General features: G+C 49.3%; 4 protein-coding genes across 4 annotated transcripts; 3 read left to right on the forward strand and 1 right to left on the reverse strand.

The window, feature by feature from the left end:
* Positions 1–4,423: 4,423 nt before the first annotated feature.
* FSUBG_4468 (positive effector GCN20) lies at positions 4,424–7,618 on the forward strand (the record flags this gene model as incomplete). Its single annotated transcript, XM_036682460.1, has 4 exons — positions 4,424–5,209; positions 5,254–5,334; positions 5,381–6,746; positions 7,197–7,618. The coding sequence occupies 4 exons, from the start codon at positions 4,424–4,426 to the stop codon at positions 7,616–7,618; spliced, it is 2,655 nt and encodes an 884-aa protein (XP_036540084.1).
* Positions 7,619–9,486: 1,868 nt separating this feature from the next.
* On the forward strand, positions 9,487–12,500 carry FSUBG_4469 (beta-tubulin; the record flags this gene model as incomplete). Its single annotated transcript, XM_036682461.1, has 8 exons — positions 9,487–9,498; positions 9,672–9,695; positions 9,754–9,876; positions 9,925–10,715; positions 10,766–11,152; positions 11,524–11,909; positions 11,964–12,077; positions 12,133–12,500. The coding sequence occupies 8 exons, from the start codon at positions 9,487–9,489 to the stop codon at positions 12,498–12,500; spliced, it is 2,205 nt and encodes a 734-aa protein (XP_036540085.1).
* A 193-nt stretch (positions 12,501–12,693) lies between these two features.
* Positions 12,694–13,767, reverse strand: FSUBG_4470 (3 (2) 5 bisphosphate nucleotidase; the record flags this gene model as incomplete). The annotated part of the gene is made up of 1 exon (XM_036682463.1): positions 12,694–13,767. The coding sequence occupies one exon, from the start codon at positions 13,765–13,767 to the stop codon at positions 12,694–12,696; it is 1,074 nt and encodes a 357-aa protein (XP_036540086.1).
* An 879-nt stretch (positions 13,768–14,646) lies between these two features.
* On the forward strand, positions 14,647–14,964 carry FSUBG_4471 (ras guanyl-nucleotide exchange factor; the record flags this gene model as incomplete). The annotated part of the gene is made up of 1 exon (XM_036682464.1): positions 14,647–14,964. One exon carries the CDS (start codon positions 14,647–14,649, stop codon positions 14,962–14,964), a length of 318 nt encoding a protein of 105 aa, XP_036540087.1.
* Between the last annotated feature and the right edge of the window lie 456 nt (positions 14,965–15,420).

Raw genomic sequence — 15,420 nt, forward strand, 5'->3', positions numbered from 1 at the left:
GATAACCCAAACTATTATTTATATGAAAATCTGCTTTAATTAATATTCCAGAAACTACGGAGTAGATACACGTGTAATAATCGCCCCTTGCAGATCTAGAACAATACTATCTTTGAAATCAACAATGGTACGGAGAACAAACATACTGTGATAAGATGAGGCCTGCCACACAGATTGTATCAGCCACAACCAACCATAAATAGATAAACATAAACAATAACAAAGGAACAACAATAACACCACACCACACCACACCACATCCAAAAACCCAATGATCTGCAGAATAAACCTGCCGCTCTGCCTCTGCCTCTGCCTGAAGAAAGCGGAGCAGCTGGCCGCCTCTTGCTTGCATTTACTGAGGGGTCGGATGAAACGATTGACCTGATTTGGTGAGATTATGCCTCCACCGTCGTCGAAAGTCATGGGTATCGGAATGTTTTTCGGTCGACGAGCTTTTCGATCAAGATCCGAGGAAGCGCTTGCGTCTGATAGTGGGGCCCAGTCCAAGAACTAGCATCTTGGACTTGGAGCATCTCTAACCTCAAGGCGGGCACCATTCAGATGTTCCAGGTGAATTTGCACTCACACCAAGTTCCCAGAAAGCCACAGGCAGATCCTCCTCGTGTTGAGGCAATGGCCCGCGATGCAGAGAAACTTAACTTGCGCCCCTGCTCCTGGTGCTCGCTTGTCTCGATAAGGCTGACTCGTGGCCACTGGATATCTTTTGCCTAGCCCAATAGTACGCTGACAAACATGTGCTCAGCCCAGATCCTCGTGAACCGGTTTCTTTGAGTATTGGCATTGGGTCGTTCCAGAGACCGAATCCATCCCAGGAACTCTCGCAACTCATACCTGAAACGAGACTGTCTAGACTGTCTAGAAAAGCGGAGTCGTTTCTTCTCCCCACTTCCTTCAGAGTTCTCTTGACACTAGGATATCCCTTGATCTCTGGTGTTTCTCATGCATCTGACTGCAGATGCAATCGGATGAATCTGAAGAGGAAACACCTCGAGTATCCCTTAGGAATCCATTCGACAGATGAAGCGTATTTAAGTGGAATCTGCTCCAGTATTGATTAGCTGCTGATCAATTTGCCTGAGGGACTTATAGTTAGGGCAAGATCTGGTGAGAATTAAAGTACTGATCTGCAATATGCAGTATCAAGAATACTTTAACTAATACTAAAAGTTAGCTGCTGTAAGAAGTACCTCTGATACTAGCTGTTTAATTTGCTAACACCCCTGTCGATACGCTTCATCTGTCTAATGGATTCCTAAGGGATGTGAACCGGTCAACTTGGCATTGCTTTCATTCAGCAATCCACTCGCCTCCCGACTTGCGAACCTCTGGAAGTGTTCCTCAGCCAGTCGACACAATGCATTTTCTCTGAGTATCGAGTCTAATTTCCACCAACCATCCTCAAACGGCAGCTAGGCTTTAGACAGACGTGCCTAGTGCTCACGATCAGAGCTGACGCAATGCACGAACTGCTTTTTCTGGCGATAGCCCTAAACTCAAAAGCCGCAATGTGCTTGTCGACAGCCACAGATTGAATAAGGGACAAACAAACTCTGGGCTCTCTTCGCGGGGGCGGACAAGCCTTCAAGGGTCCTATCTTGAGGCTCTCTAAGTTCAGAAGCAACATCGACACTGCAGACTGGAATGCTAGACTTTCCTCGCAGAATAGGGGAATAATTCCGAGTTATCATGATCGCCGTGGCTTTTGAGTCAATGGCGAATTGCTTCGGCCATTGTCTCATATCGGCTCTCGACAAACGTGAGCCTAGGAGGCTAGGTGGCGCATGACGGACGAGGCGTCCAGCTGCCCACGCGCCTGGGACACTGTCACTCCCAAGGAACTAAGTTGACTTTGTCTTATCGAGTCAATCTCATACCGGCGGAAGATTGCTCGTCTTGAGACACAATCAATTTGTTGTCTTGCTTGAATAACACTTTAGTTCAAGTCGTGCTAGGCTATACTTATACTTTGAAGATTCAATTGACACCCTTGGACTCAAGGGGATCGCACATGTACAGTACAATGGCAATCTTTCACATTTCCATCAGGGACAGCAATTTCTATACACGTACGATGTCCTGGCCTCTTAGATTCTAGACCCGGGGCTAACTCTTGTGCATTTAACCCAATTGGCTGTGTTTTGATAAGACGCAATGATCAAGCCCATCGTCGAGCCAAGTGGAGGCAATAGCATTGCAATATTAGAATTGACGTTGAATGGGCCATGTTCTCGCGAAACGGCGGCGCCGAAAGTCCACCTAGACTCCAAGAGGCTCAAGCGCCCACAATTGCCGGAGCGCCGTTTACCCTTTAGTTAGTAACTTGGTTAGCAGTGTCCTTTACGAGTTGATGGGTGGTGGCTGGCGCCAGGGACAAGTTGGTGGTGGTTGTCAATCCGCTGGTAAGACAAAAAGACGTTATTGGTCTCACAGAGCCCCTAATTTGTTGTTGTGAGTGGGGAATGTGAATTCCTGGTAAACATCAGTGGAGGGAGGACACGAGGATAGGTATTGTCAGAAGTGAATCAGTCGATTTCTTCAGTAAACATTCCATCTCCAACTAAATAGATCTGTTACGTGACTCTGCATTGGGTATGTAACTTGAGCTTTCAGGCAGAAGGGCCTTGCATCGATCTCCCGTATGTGGGTATGTACAGTACTCCGTAATGCACATAGTTATCACATCTGATCGCCAATGCAGTGTTGTGCAGAACAATGCAGGCGCAAGATCAGGGCTCGGTCAGCATAATCAACCTAGATCTGAGTTAAATACGGATAACAAGGGTTCATTTCAGGGTCAATTGGCCGAGCTGTGCAAGCGGACGAAGAAAAACATCATGAGATGAAGTTGACGCGTCGCGTCAATAACCCCTCTTACCTTACCTCACATAACTCGACTTAAAAAAAAAAATACACAGAGCTATAGCGGCTTTCTGCACTGTGATTGGTGGCCCGGACTTGGAGCTGAAAACTGTAATTACTGAAACCAGCGTAGAGCTAGGATTCGTGGCAACTGGTTATTGCTGAATTCAACGCCGGTGGTTTCAATAGTTGGCAACCACATTGATAAAGACCTCCGAGGCACTGCTTCGTCGCTGGGATAGCCCTGTAGACTGGACCAATATTCTGCTCGAGTGCAGTGTCTGGTCTTTATTGATAGGCTGGCTTAGAGGCAAGATGAGAACTCAATAGACTGCGAACGCTCAAGCCGCTCTACACATGCAGTCTCTCTCGGCACAAACGCAACTTATCAGCGCTGATATTGGGTCACGGGTATGCTAATTACAGCATGCATGCATGTCCGTTGTTTAATTTGCCCGTGAACAGGTTTTGTGAGAAACCTGTATTTCGCCATCCCACTCTTGAATGAGGCCCTTCACCGCCAGTTGAGCATTGTTTGACAGCCTGATCCTCCTAAATTTGGGGTGAATAGCTGCAATCTGACATCTGTGGTCGATTATGAGACTTTGCTCAACTCTAGCAGGTCAAGATTCTTTCCAGGTCCAATGAGTCTGGAGGTGTACTGGCGAACTGGTAACATATCGCTCGTATGGATGCCCCTGCTCGCATTTTGATATAGACTCCCTCGGCGATATGCCCTTTTCCTGTGTGCTCAAGCTCCGTGTCTTAGGTTCATGCTATCCGCATGGCCCGGTTCGGGAAAGCCATGACTCCCATTCCCATCTCCATCTCCATCTCCATCTCCATCTTCTTGGACATTACAAAGGTGATGTGGCTAGCTATAGGTTAGGTCGCTACGATCGAGACAGCTTTTCGTAGGTAGGTATATTGAGTTTTATATTGAGTAGAGGAACAGAGTGACTTCTTTGTCCAACTTTCCACCGGTTGCGGAATCCAGATATAAATCAGCCGTTTTGTTGCCTCGTTTGTGTTTGGTAGTGTGCGAGTTGTGACTTGAATTCTGAATCTGTCTGGTGTGCCCACCAAGAAATATCACAAGTCAATTTAAATACTTTAACAGGACGCCAAGCTGAGTTAGTAGTAGCACATTTGCCATAGTTATAACCGAATTAAATCATCATCATGAGTCAGTTAGAAACAAACTAGAAGTTAAGAATGAGTATGCTTTCCTTGAGTGATTCATGATCAATTATTAAAAATTGTGGATGCTACATTTCATACACACATACCTACCCTGGAGACGATGATGTCGGCGATCGGAAATCAGACCTCCGTGATGGATCCAGTATCTACACCCACAATTTTCAACGACATCTCTGGCGGGGCATCCAAGGTAGCGACACTCTCAAGCCATTCAGTCACAGTTTGACAACTCTGTGTAGCACGCTGGGCATTCTGAAGTTGTATATCGCATAGTGAATTATCAAGAACCCTCAAGCCATTCGTTCTTAGCCCAGCTACCCCACCGCCGAGTCAGCGCATCATGGAGGCTGATATCAGAGCTGTGCTGCCGCACATCGACCCCGTAGTCTCCGAGTACTCTGTGGGCTACCTGACCCATGCGTCAACTTCCTACTTGGACGAGGAGGATGCATCGGGCGAGTCACCACTAAATGAGGCTGCTTCTACCATCACCGAGCTCCTGCTGTCCGCATCTGGCCAAGTTAATGCTGAGCTGGAGGAGAAGATCAAACAATTGGTCGAGAAATGGGTCGACAAATACACTGAGGCCAATGGAGGCCAGAGACGAGGACCTTCGACTGTCAAGCGCCTAGACCAGACTATCCAAGTGAGCCAGCAGCGCAACATGTCGTCCACTCTGGCTGTGGCGACCGGTGGCGTGGACCTGGAGTCTGCAAACGCAAGGAAGGTTGAATCGAAGGTCGATCGCAAGAAACTTGAGAAGGCAGAGAGAAAGATTGCCGCCAAGCAGCAGAAGAAGACCTTCAAGACTGTCGAGTACGAGGCATCCAAGCTGCTTGACCAACCCGAGTCGACCCAGTCATACGAAGAGTTCTATATGGCCGTCAACCCTCTGCAACTGGGCTCCAGCTCCACAAACAAGTCAAAGGATATCAAATTGGACAACATCGATGTGTCGATCAGTGGAAACCGCATTCTTACGGACACAACGCTCACTCTCGCCTATGGCCACCGCTATGGTTTGGTTGGTAACAACGGTGTTGGTAAATCAACACTGCTTCGAGCTCTCTCTCGTCGTGAGGTTGCAATTCCGCTCCACATATCCATTCTGCACGTCGAGCAAGAAGTAAGTCTCTGTTGAATCAAGAAAGACCATAGCTGACAAGAAAGATTACTGGTGACGACACCCCAGCTATCCAGGCGGTTCTCGACGCCGATGTTTGGCGCAAGGTTCTATTGAAAGAGCAAGATGTAAGTCTGATTTCCAGCCATCACGGATACCTACTAAAGATGATAGCAAATTACGGCTCGTCTGGCAGAATTGGAGAAGCAACGTGCTTCTCTGGCCGACACATCTGCTGACGCGGCCAGAATCGATCGTGATAGAGAGGCCCAGGATACCAAGTTGGGAGATGTTCAGTCCAAGTTGGCCGAAATGGAGTCAGACAAGGCCGAGTCACGAGCTGCTAGTATTCTTGCTGGTCTCGGTTTCTCATCAGAGCGACAGCAGCACGCCACCAAGACCTTCTCTGGTGGTTGGAGAATGCGTCTGGCTCTTGCCCGAGCACTATTCTGTGAACCTGACTTGCTTCTTCTTGACGAACCTTCTAACATGTTGGACGTTCCTTCAATCACATTCTTGTCCGAGTATCTTCAAACATACCCCAGCACCGTCCTGGTGGTCTCTCACGACAGAGCGTTCCTCAACGAAGTCGCCACCGACATCATTCATCAACACTCTCAGCGTCTCGACTACTACCGTGGAGCCAACTTCGATACCTTCTATGCTACTCGTGAGGAGCGCAAGAAAGTCGCCAAACGAGAGTACGAGAACCAGATGGTCCAGAGAGCCCATCTACAGGCATTTATCGACAAGTTCCGGTATAACGCCGCTAAGTCTTCAGAAGCTCAGTCACGTATCAAGAAGCTCGAGAAGATGCCGGTCCTTGAACCCCCAGAGGCTGAGTACAGCGTCAAGTTCACTTTCCCCGAGGTCGAGAAGCTATCGCCCCCTATTGTACAGATGTCTGAGGTCACTTTTGGTTACAACAAAGACAACATCCTGCTCCGCAATGTTGACCTGGATGTCCAGCTGGATTCTCGAATTGGTATCGTCGGACCCAACGGTGCAGGTAAGACAACTATCCTGAAGCTGCTCATTGGTAAGCTGGATCCTTCGTCTGGTCTGATCTCGCAACATCCCCGTCTGCGAATTGGATTCTTCGCTCAGCATCACGTTGATGCCCTCGACCTCAACGACAGTGCTGTGGGTTTCATGTCAAAGAACTATCCGGGACGAACAGATGAAGAATACCGCCGACGACTTGGTGCCTTCGGTATCACCGGCACAACGGGTCTGCAGAAGATGGGATTACTTTCTGGAGGTCAAAAGTCTCGTGTTGCTTTTGCTTGCCTGGCTCTTACGAACCCCCACATTCTGGTTCTTGACGAACCTTCTAACCATCTTGATATTGAAGCCATGGATGCTTTGGCCGAAGCGCTTAACGAATTCCAGGGTGGTGTGCTGATGGTGTCTCACGATGTCACAATGTTGCAGACGGTGTGCAAATCGCTCTGGGTTTGCGATGGAGGCACTGTCGAGAAGTTCCCTGGCGATGTTCAGGCGTACAAGAAGAGAATTACCGCGCAAGCCAATGCTGCAGGTGTCGTTAAGCAGCATTAAGTACGTAGCCAAATTGATAAGACCGACTTTATGGTCCAGATAGATTGGCCGACAACTTTGAGACCAGATGACCTATTATACCTAATGTGTGATACGAGCTGTTCATGTCCCTGTCTTCAGCTACTCGCTAGGTACCTATTGAGCTGATGATAGTTTCCTTCCACAAACACAACAATCAAGATTTTGACTCATATGGCCGACCCTGATGGTACTGATGCATAATGCGAGGTTGTGTTACATGTGATGTCGATAAAATGGGCTCGGACGGGTTTCTATCAGAGCCTCGACGAATAAATGACAATTCGCACTCAATAGCAACAATGAGCGTTTAGTTTCAAACAAAACATTTTTGAATGATGCACCTAAGGACTCTACGTCTTGTTTTTTTATCAAAAGTTCCAACTCCCTTCCTGCAAAAAACTTAACTGAGTGCAGCGTCTCAACATTGACGAGAAGCACTCAACACCCACAGATCTTCGGTCTCAATCATTGCCTATCATGTCAGAAATGGAAGGCGTCGTGGCCACCCAGGCGGTCGTCGCCATGGATATCACAGAACCCGATCCTCACGAAAGCCGCGATGAAAACAAACCCGCGTTCGATATCAAGAAGCCCAAGCCAACACTTCAAATCCGCGACAATCTACTGTACTGGAAATGCAACCAAACACTCCACGACGGCAGCGTCTGCGGTTCCTACAACGAGCTGGACTTCAAGCAGTGCAAGGACTGCAAGAGCCGACGCGGTATTGGAGATGATGGCACTGACGCCTACGGCACTAAGATTGCAAAGATCGTCTCTGTTAACAACAAGAATGGAGAGGAGCTTTGGCAGTACGCTTCGGACGAATAGGTCAGCGCAAAAAGACGTAGATGGTTCACATGGATGCGAGGCCTATCAGAGAAGACATGAATAGGTACAAAGCGAAGGAGAACTCACTGGTCATTTGCGCGCAAGAGATGTCGCTTTTTCCTCAGACTTTTACGAATCATGAGAAATGGATCAGATTTGATTTTAGAGGTGGCCTATAGGTGTCGACGAGTTGTTCCTCAAAGGAACTTCCAAGCAACATCTACTGCAGAGAGCACCATAGCCCCCCCAAAGCTTTCCAAATTATACCTGTCACAGGAGAACCTATTCTTCATCCCTGAAGAGTCTCCTTCAGAGTCATTCAGTTGTGCATAAATCCATGTGTTTCGTGACAACCTGAGACTTCCAAAGAGAAGCCACATCATGAACTTTAGTGCCGTCCGTCTAGTAGAGAGCATCCTAGAGACAGATCAGTAGACACGGGTGATGCACACCCACTTGACCATGTCCAACGAATCCATATAATCTGTAAACACTCTTTACTTTTAGTTGGCGAAGCAGGGGTAGCTTACTGGTTGTTATATAGGTAACTAGACTTTGCTTTGATGTTTGTATATGCTTGTTTCTTCTGAGGACTGTTGTTTCTTTTCTCTAATCGATGCAATCAGGTGAATTCATATGCTTCGTCTGGTTTCCAATCCTTTACACCATATAGATTCCTCCTACGTTCTTTCGGTTCCCTTGCCCTTACTGCGGGCGAGAAAATGTCACCTGTTGAATGCACCTTAGTAACCCGAGGACTGAATAGTACTCGGGCCTCAGGAACACAGAGACCTCCAACCTTGCACCAAGGTGTTGAAAACCTTTACATCAGTCTTTTTTGTCGTTGGTGATAGAGATATTAGGGCTTGTTGCCTCCCAAGCCTAGGTAGGTAGGTAGGTAGGTAGGTAGGTAGGCAGATTGGAGGTAAGACTGATTGGCGCCCAGGTTCAGATATATGTGCCATTGAATGCCTAACCAATGAATATCAAGTATGAAAGAAGATGCAAATTGAAGGCTCTCAATGCAATTGGAGCCTTACTTCACTGGTTGGCATTTTCTACTGTATATTTTCGAAAATACAAAAACAAACTTGGGGATTCACTTATGTACTGTGTTATGGCCTCATTTTTAATTCTGATCGCCCGAAGCCGTATGTTCATCTCGGATGGTCAAATCGCCAATTTACCAGTGGGGCTAGTCTTGCTGGCACTCCATCAGTTGGTGGCGGCGATCTGGCGATGCTTCACACACTGACTGGGCTGCCAGCGTGGCTGGCCTTAACGGCGCGTACCTAGGTAGTTATAGGTGGCTTTGACAACGGCTCGATTCATGACAATTGAGCTTACTGAACAAGTATATACCTAAGCTAGAGCTCTATAGGTAGATTCTTCTTTTATCTCAGCTGCAGTATAAGAATTTACCACTTCCATTCTTAATATGCATCTGGAGATAAAACGGCGGGCTGCTATTTCCTCCTCCCCATCGGCAGTGACAGGTGCGGATTCATTGGCGTGCCTGCCACTGCGGGGACCTTTCAGGCGGCGCCTTGCCCTTCTGGACGCGCGCACGGACCAAGAGGTAAACAACTGAGAGTGCTTACTGGTCCAATAGCCTGGAAGGAACCGCCCTGCCCCTTGTTTACCCCCTGCTGGGCCCTGGAGCCGTGGCGGTGAACAATTTCACCCTCTTGACTGAGGTGCCCTCCAGCTGCAAACAAAAATCAACATCGCCCTTTGGTCTCTTTCCATCCCAACCCACTCTTCTCCTCCGTTAAAGCTAGGTCTACTTCAGCTCTTCGACGACTTTGGCCCATTTCATTCCTCCTTCTCTCTAAAACTCCAGATTACAGTCATCCACATTCATCAACATGCGTGAGATTGTAAGTGCCTCTCTTTTTAAGTTCGTGTTGTGCTGTTGCACGCGTTGAGTTTATGGTGCCCCTGATTCTACCCCGCTGGGCGGTGGCAGCTCAACGACAATGCACGATAGCTAGCAGCTTTAAATACCTTCTGTCAAGATGAAGAAGCTAATCAGATCTTTTCTCTGCGATAGGTTCACCTCCAGACCGGTCAGTGCGTAAGTGCTCATCGCTTCCTCGACGTCGCATGTGGGGGATGCTCACGATGTTTATCAGGGTAACCAAATTGGTGCTGCTTTCTGGCAAACCATCTCTGGCGAGCACGGCCTCGACAGCAATGGTGTCTACAACGGTACCTCCGAGCTCCAGCTCGAGCGTATGAGTGTCTACTTCAACGAGGTATGCTTTAACAGTCAATGCCAAGAATTCCCAAGCTCACACAACTAGGCCTCTGGCAACAAGTATGTTCCCCGAGCCGTCCTCGTCGATCTTGAGCCTGGTACCATGGACGCCGTCCGAGCTGGTCCCTTCGGTCAGCTCTTCCGTCCCGACAACTTCGTTTTCGGTCAGTCCGGTGCTGGAAACAACTGGGCCAAGGGTCACTACACTGAGGGTGCCGAACTAGTCGACCAGGTCCTCGACGTCGTCCGCCGCGAGGCCGAGGGCTGCGATTGCCTTCAGGGTTTCCAGATCACCCACTCTCTCGGTGGTGGTACCGGTGCCGGTATGGGTACCTTGCTCATTTCCAAGATCCGCGAGGAATTCCCCGACCGAATGATGGCCACCTTCTCCGTCGTTCCCTCCCCCAAGGTCTCTGACACCGTCGTTGAGCCCTACAATGCCACCCTCTCCGTCCACCAGCTGGTCGAGAACTCTGACGAGACCTTCTGTATCGATAACGAGGCCCTCTACGATATCTGCATGCGCACCTTGAAGCTATCCAACCCCTCCTACGGTGACCTCAACTACCTCGTTTCTGCTGTCATGTCCGGTGTCACGACCTGTCTGCGTTTCCCCGGTCAGCTGAACTCCGATCTCCGAAAGCTCGCCGTCAACATGGTGCCTTTCCCTCGTCTACACTTCTTCATGGTTGGCTTTGCCCCTCTGACCAGCCGTGGTGCTCACTCTTTCCGCGCTGTCAGCGTTCCTGAGTTGACCCAACAGATGTTCGACCCCAAGAACATGATGGCTGCTTCAGACTTCCGCAACGGTCGCTACCTGACCTGCTCGGCCATTTTGTGAGTGAATCTGATTTTGCACATGGTGATTATTTGCTAACGTTCTACAGCCGTGGCCGTGTCGCTATGAAGGAGGTCGAGGACCAGATGCGCAATGTCCAGAGCAAGAACTCTTCTTACTTTGTTGAATGGATTCCCAACAACATCCAGACAGCGCTTTGTGCCATCCCTCCCCGAGGACTTACGATGTCCTCGACCTTCATCGGAAACTCTACCTCTATCCAGGAGCTCTTCAAGCGTGTTGGTGAGCAGTTCACTGCCATGTTCCGACGCAAGGCTTTCTTGCATTGGTATACTGGTGAGGGTATGGACGAGATGGAGTTCACTGAGGCTGAGTCCAACATGAATGATCTTGTCTCCGAATACCAGCAGTACCAGGATGCTGGTATTGATGAGGAGGAAGAGGAGTACGAGGAGGAGCTCCCTGAGGGTGAAGAGTAAGCATGCTCCCCAATGTGCTGAAACAACTGGCCGCTATGTTATGTTTGTCGTATAGCCGGCCCGCAACTTCTTTTCGAGTGTAGTTGTTGTAATTCTGGGGTTAAGATATCCTCAATAGTGGCAGTACACTATGGTTGTATGAGCCGAATTAAATTCCAAGAGTACTATTGTACCAATTCAATTCTCAATGATGGTGAAACTAGCACCGACTACTAGATTTAAACTGGTCACAAGCCAGTCTCGCCGAGTACTCGATTTGTTTATGTGACATGAAGTTAAAGCATCGGCAGTCGGACCACGTTGACCGACGGACCCTTGATGTAAATTATCATGCTAAGCACGTGATACCATTACTAAGCGCGAAAAGTCGAGCTTCATCAGCTTGTCAACCTCGTTCGACAAGCCAATACTGCTGCACGCCCACGGCAGCCATCTCGACACCAATGGCCGCCATGTTTACTCCCAGCCGGGGGAGGGCAATCGGACGAGCCATTGCGGCCTCATCGTCTGGCTCTGTTACCCTCCCTAGCTTCCTGGTGCCAGCATGGCAAGCGACAGCACCCAAGGTGGCATCTTCCCGAGCCGCCATTGCCCTCTTCTCCACGACTTCGAAGCGACCATCCAAGCTGGGAAGAACCCCTCTATCGATTCCTCCTGGAGTAGAGCTGTCTGTTAGCGAACCGGTGGCGAGCAAGGACTTGACATCATACAAGAAGGTGTACAAGAAAACCATCACCGTAAAGGGACCGTTGGGTACGAGAGAACGGCACCTGGGAATGAGGTGAATAATTGCTGACTGGATGTTAGGAGAGCTTGAGCTCCAAGTTCCTGAATATGTGCAGGTGACGCAAGATCCTGAGGCCAAGGTGGTATCGTTGAATGTCCAGGACACTGACGCCAGGGACCAAAAAGCCATGTGGGGTATGTTCACCAGTTATCATCACCCTTGATGCTATTGAGGCTGACAATTGGATAGGAACAACATGGTCTTACCTAAGGAACTATATAATGGGTGTCTCGGAAGGTCACACGGCCATTCTCCGTCTCGTCGGTGTCGGTTACAGAGCGAGTGTCGAAGAGCGAGGTGGTAAAGAAGAATTCCCTGGGCAGCGCTTCCTGTGCCTCAAGCTCGGGTTCACTCATCCTGTCGAGGAGGGCATCCCTCGCGGCGTGACCGTAACAACTCCTGCGCCTACGCGTATTCTCATTGAGGGAATTGACCGCGAGACCATCATGTCGTTTGCTGGACGAGTTCGCATGTGGCGTCCTCCGGAGCCTTACAAGGGTAAGGGCGTGTTTATTAACGACCAGACGATCAAGCTGAAGCAGAAGAAGATCAAATAGAGAGATGGTATGTGGGAATTTATACTGGCCAGCTTGGTGGCTTGGGCTATTGGACGCAGCTGGCGTGTGTATACTAGTATCGTGTACAGATTTGTGTGTACTATTTGACGAGGCATATACAAAACTACATTTTCTGCTTGAAACTCTCGCTTTCTTTCGACTCATGCCTGTTTGTTTACCTATTTATTTTCCCTTATGACTGTTTGGCGCTCAGAACCTCCTGGACAGCTTCGAGAACTTTGCCATGAACAGCAGCAGGGGCGGCAATGACGCCCTTGTTGTTGGCCAAAGTGCGTCCTACACTGAAGTCGAGAGGCTTTCCGTGAATGTCAGTTACTTGGCCACCAGCCTCACGAACAATGAGATCACCGGCAGCGTGATCCCAGATCTTCTCCTGATATGTGGCCTTGACAGGCAGACGGAGGTAGATGTCGCCAGCGCCGCGGGCAATAGAGCCATACTTAGCCTGGCTGTCCATGCGGACACTCTCCTGGGTAATACCAAGCTTCTTCGAGATAAGAGCTTGGTCATCATGTGCTGAGTGGCCTGCCTCAACGCTCTCGCAGAAGGTAGCCTTGGAGAGGTCATCAATGCTTCGCATGGAAATGGGCTTCTCAGTAGCAAGAGCGCCAGAAGTAAGAGGCCGGCTGTTAGCGCCATGACCCTGCACGGCAGAGAAAACAACACCACGGCCCTCGTCGGTGGCATTAGAGCCAATGTCGGAGGTAAGACGGGCTGAGTCGTCAACTGGAAGGTTAGGGCAGCCAAGGACACCGACCTTGACGTCCCCGTCGACCATGAGACCCAGGCAGACAGCGTATTGCCCACCACGGAGGAAGCCCTTTGTACCGTCAATGGGATCGATTGCCCAGATACGACCGCTGGAACCACCCTGGCTGCCACCTCTATCGATCAATTCCAACATATCGTCAACATCCTTGATGGGGCCACCAAGTTGTTTCTCAGCATCTTCATCGTCGAGCTTTGTAGAGCTGACGAGCTCCCAGATAGTCTGCTTCAGGTTCGCATCGTCATGGAGCTGCGCAGCCTCCTCCTCGGCGACAATAGCGTCGTCGGGGAAGTTGTGGCGGAGAGCGGCGATGATGAGGGCCTGGGCGCCAAAGTCGCCAATGGTGACAGGGCTCTTGTCATTCTTGTCAACGGTTCCCTTTGCCTTTTCATGGAAGACGCGCTTGGTGAGGATCGTAGCACGCTGAACGGCCAATTGGGCGATCTGAAGCTCTGAGGCGTAAGATGGAGAAGCCATGGTTGTGAGCGGGCGTTGGAGGAGGATCAGATGGGAAGAGAGTTGGCGGAGACGGGGGACGAAGGCTGGCGAAATAAGGATAGCCAGGATGAGGGTCAATAAGAAAAGAATAAAGGATCTAGAGAAGAAGAGCTTTGGAGTAGCAGCGGGCATACAAGGCAACGCAACGAAATGTAGGCTACTAAGTAAGGTAGCTACTAAGTAACGTGGGATGGCGCAATTGTCCTTGTGTTTTTTATGGTGGTGTTAAAGCTTAGAGTAGACACTGGTTGGTCTCTTTCGGGTCGTCGGGCGGGTCGTCGGGCTCTAGATGAAGGCAATTGGGTCTAATTAGAGTGGGATGTGGGCTGATTGATTGATTGATCTGAGAGACGAAGAGGAAGAGGAAAAGAAGTGGATGAGCTGTTGAGAAGTCTGAGAACCGAGTATGTAAGCTATGACTTTGAAAGGAGTTGCTGCAGGTGTAACTAGGTACTAAGGTAGGTATCTAGAATCGGAATACAGCTCGAATGCGTCGATTAATTACTATTAATTTCAAAAGAAGCCAAAACATGTCAAACAGAAAAGCCATGTTAGATTTATCATCTTATACATCCATCCATAATGGAAGCTCTATTGCCAAAGTAAGTAAGCAGCCGTGCAAATGACTGTAGCTCTCTCAAGCCAACCCCGCCATCAGAACTCCGATATCGATGAGGAGGGGCATTTCTCTCTCCCATCCCACTAACAGTTTCTTCCCCTGCTCATAGCGGAACCACCCGATTGGTCAGACTTTTCAAGCATCAATTCTGCCCAGTTCATACAATCAATCAATCAATCAATCTTAATAAAGCATCACCTCAACTCGACATTCAACACGACCGATCAAAGTCACACGAAATGGCCTCTTCTCCAGCCTCACTACGCTCTCTCTACCGCTCCCTCCTCCGCGAGCTACCGCCTCGACCCATTCTCGCCTCACCACGGTCTCCCCTTCACTCCCGCCTTCGAGATTCCTTTTCTTCCAGCTCCAAGGCAGCGACATCACAAGACGCCCGCGCCCACGCGGCTGCCCAGGCCATCGCCTATCTTCGATCCCAGCGCATGTATGCCACGTTACTCGAGCGTTATAACCCTGGTATGGGTATGGATGAGGAGGAGCGTGTTCGCTTGACCGCTAGGAGGGTCGGCATGGATTTGCCAGTTGAGTACAAGTAAACGGTTGGCGGCGAAATAGAAATGAGACAAGAGACGGGAGAAGGGGATGGAAAAGGGCCTCAATCGCCATGAATTATCAAAGAGAAACGAACCATGACTTATCAAGCCATCGAATGAATCAAAACACCAAGCGCCAAGCGATTTCCAATAGCGAATCTACAGACGGGAGAATAGGCCAGATGGCATCCAGCACTCAAGAATATGGCGGCGGAGAAAAAAGCCTCGATCCTGACCAAACCCTTCAATTTACGAATAAGTGTATGGAACAGAAAAAGACAGACACAATACCCAGGCATCACTCGGTTATGAAGAACAACCATATCATCGTCATATCTCATATAAAAGGACATCTTTGGTCCAGGATCAACAAATTATATACAGAATAATAGCGTTTCCAGTCATCAAGCCCATCTGGCTCAGGGGTATCAACTTCTACTCACTTCACTTCTCTTCACC

Source organism: Fusarium subglutinans (genome assembly GCF_013396075.1).
Source record: "Fusarium subglutinans strain NRRL 66333 chromosome Unknown NRRL66333_c0000040, whole genome shotgun sequence".
NCBI classification, from domain to species: Eukaryota; Fungi; Ascomycota; class Sordariomycetes; order Hypocreales; family Nectriaceae; genus Fusarium; species Fusarium subglutinans.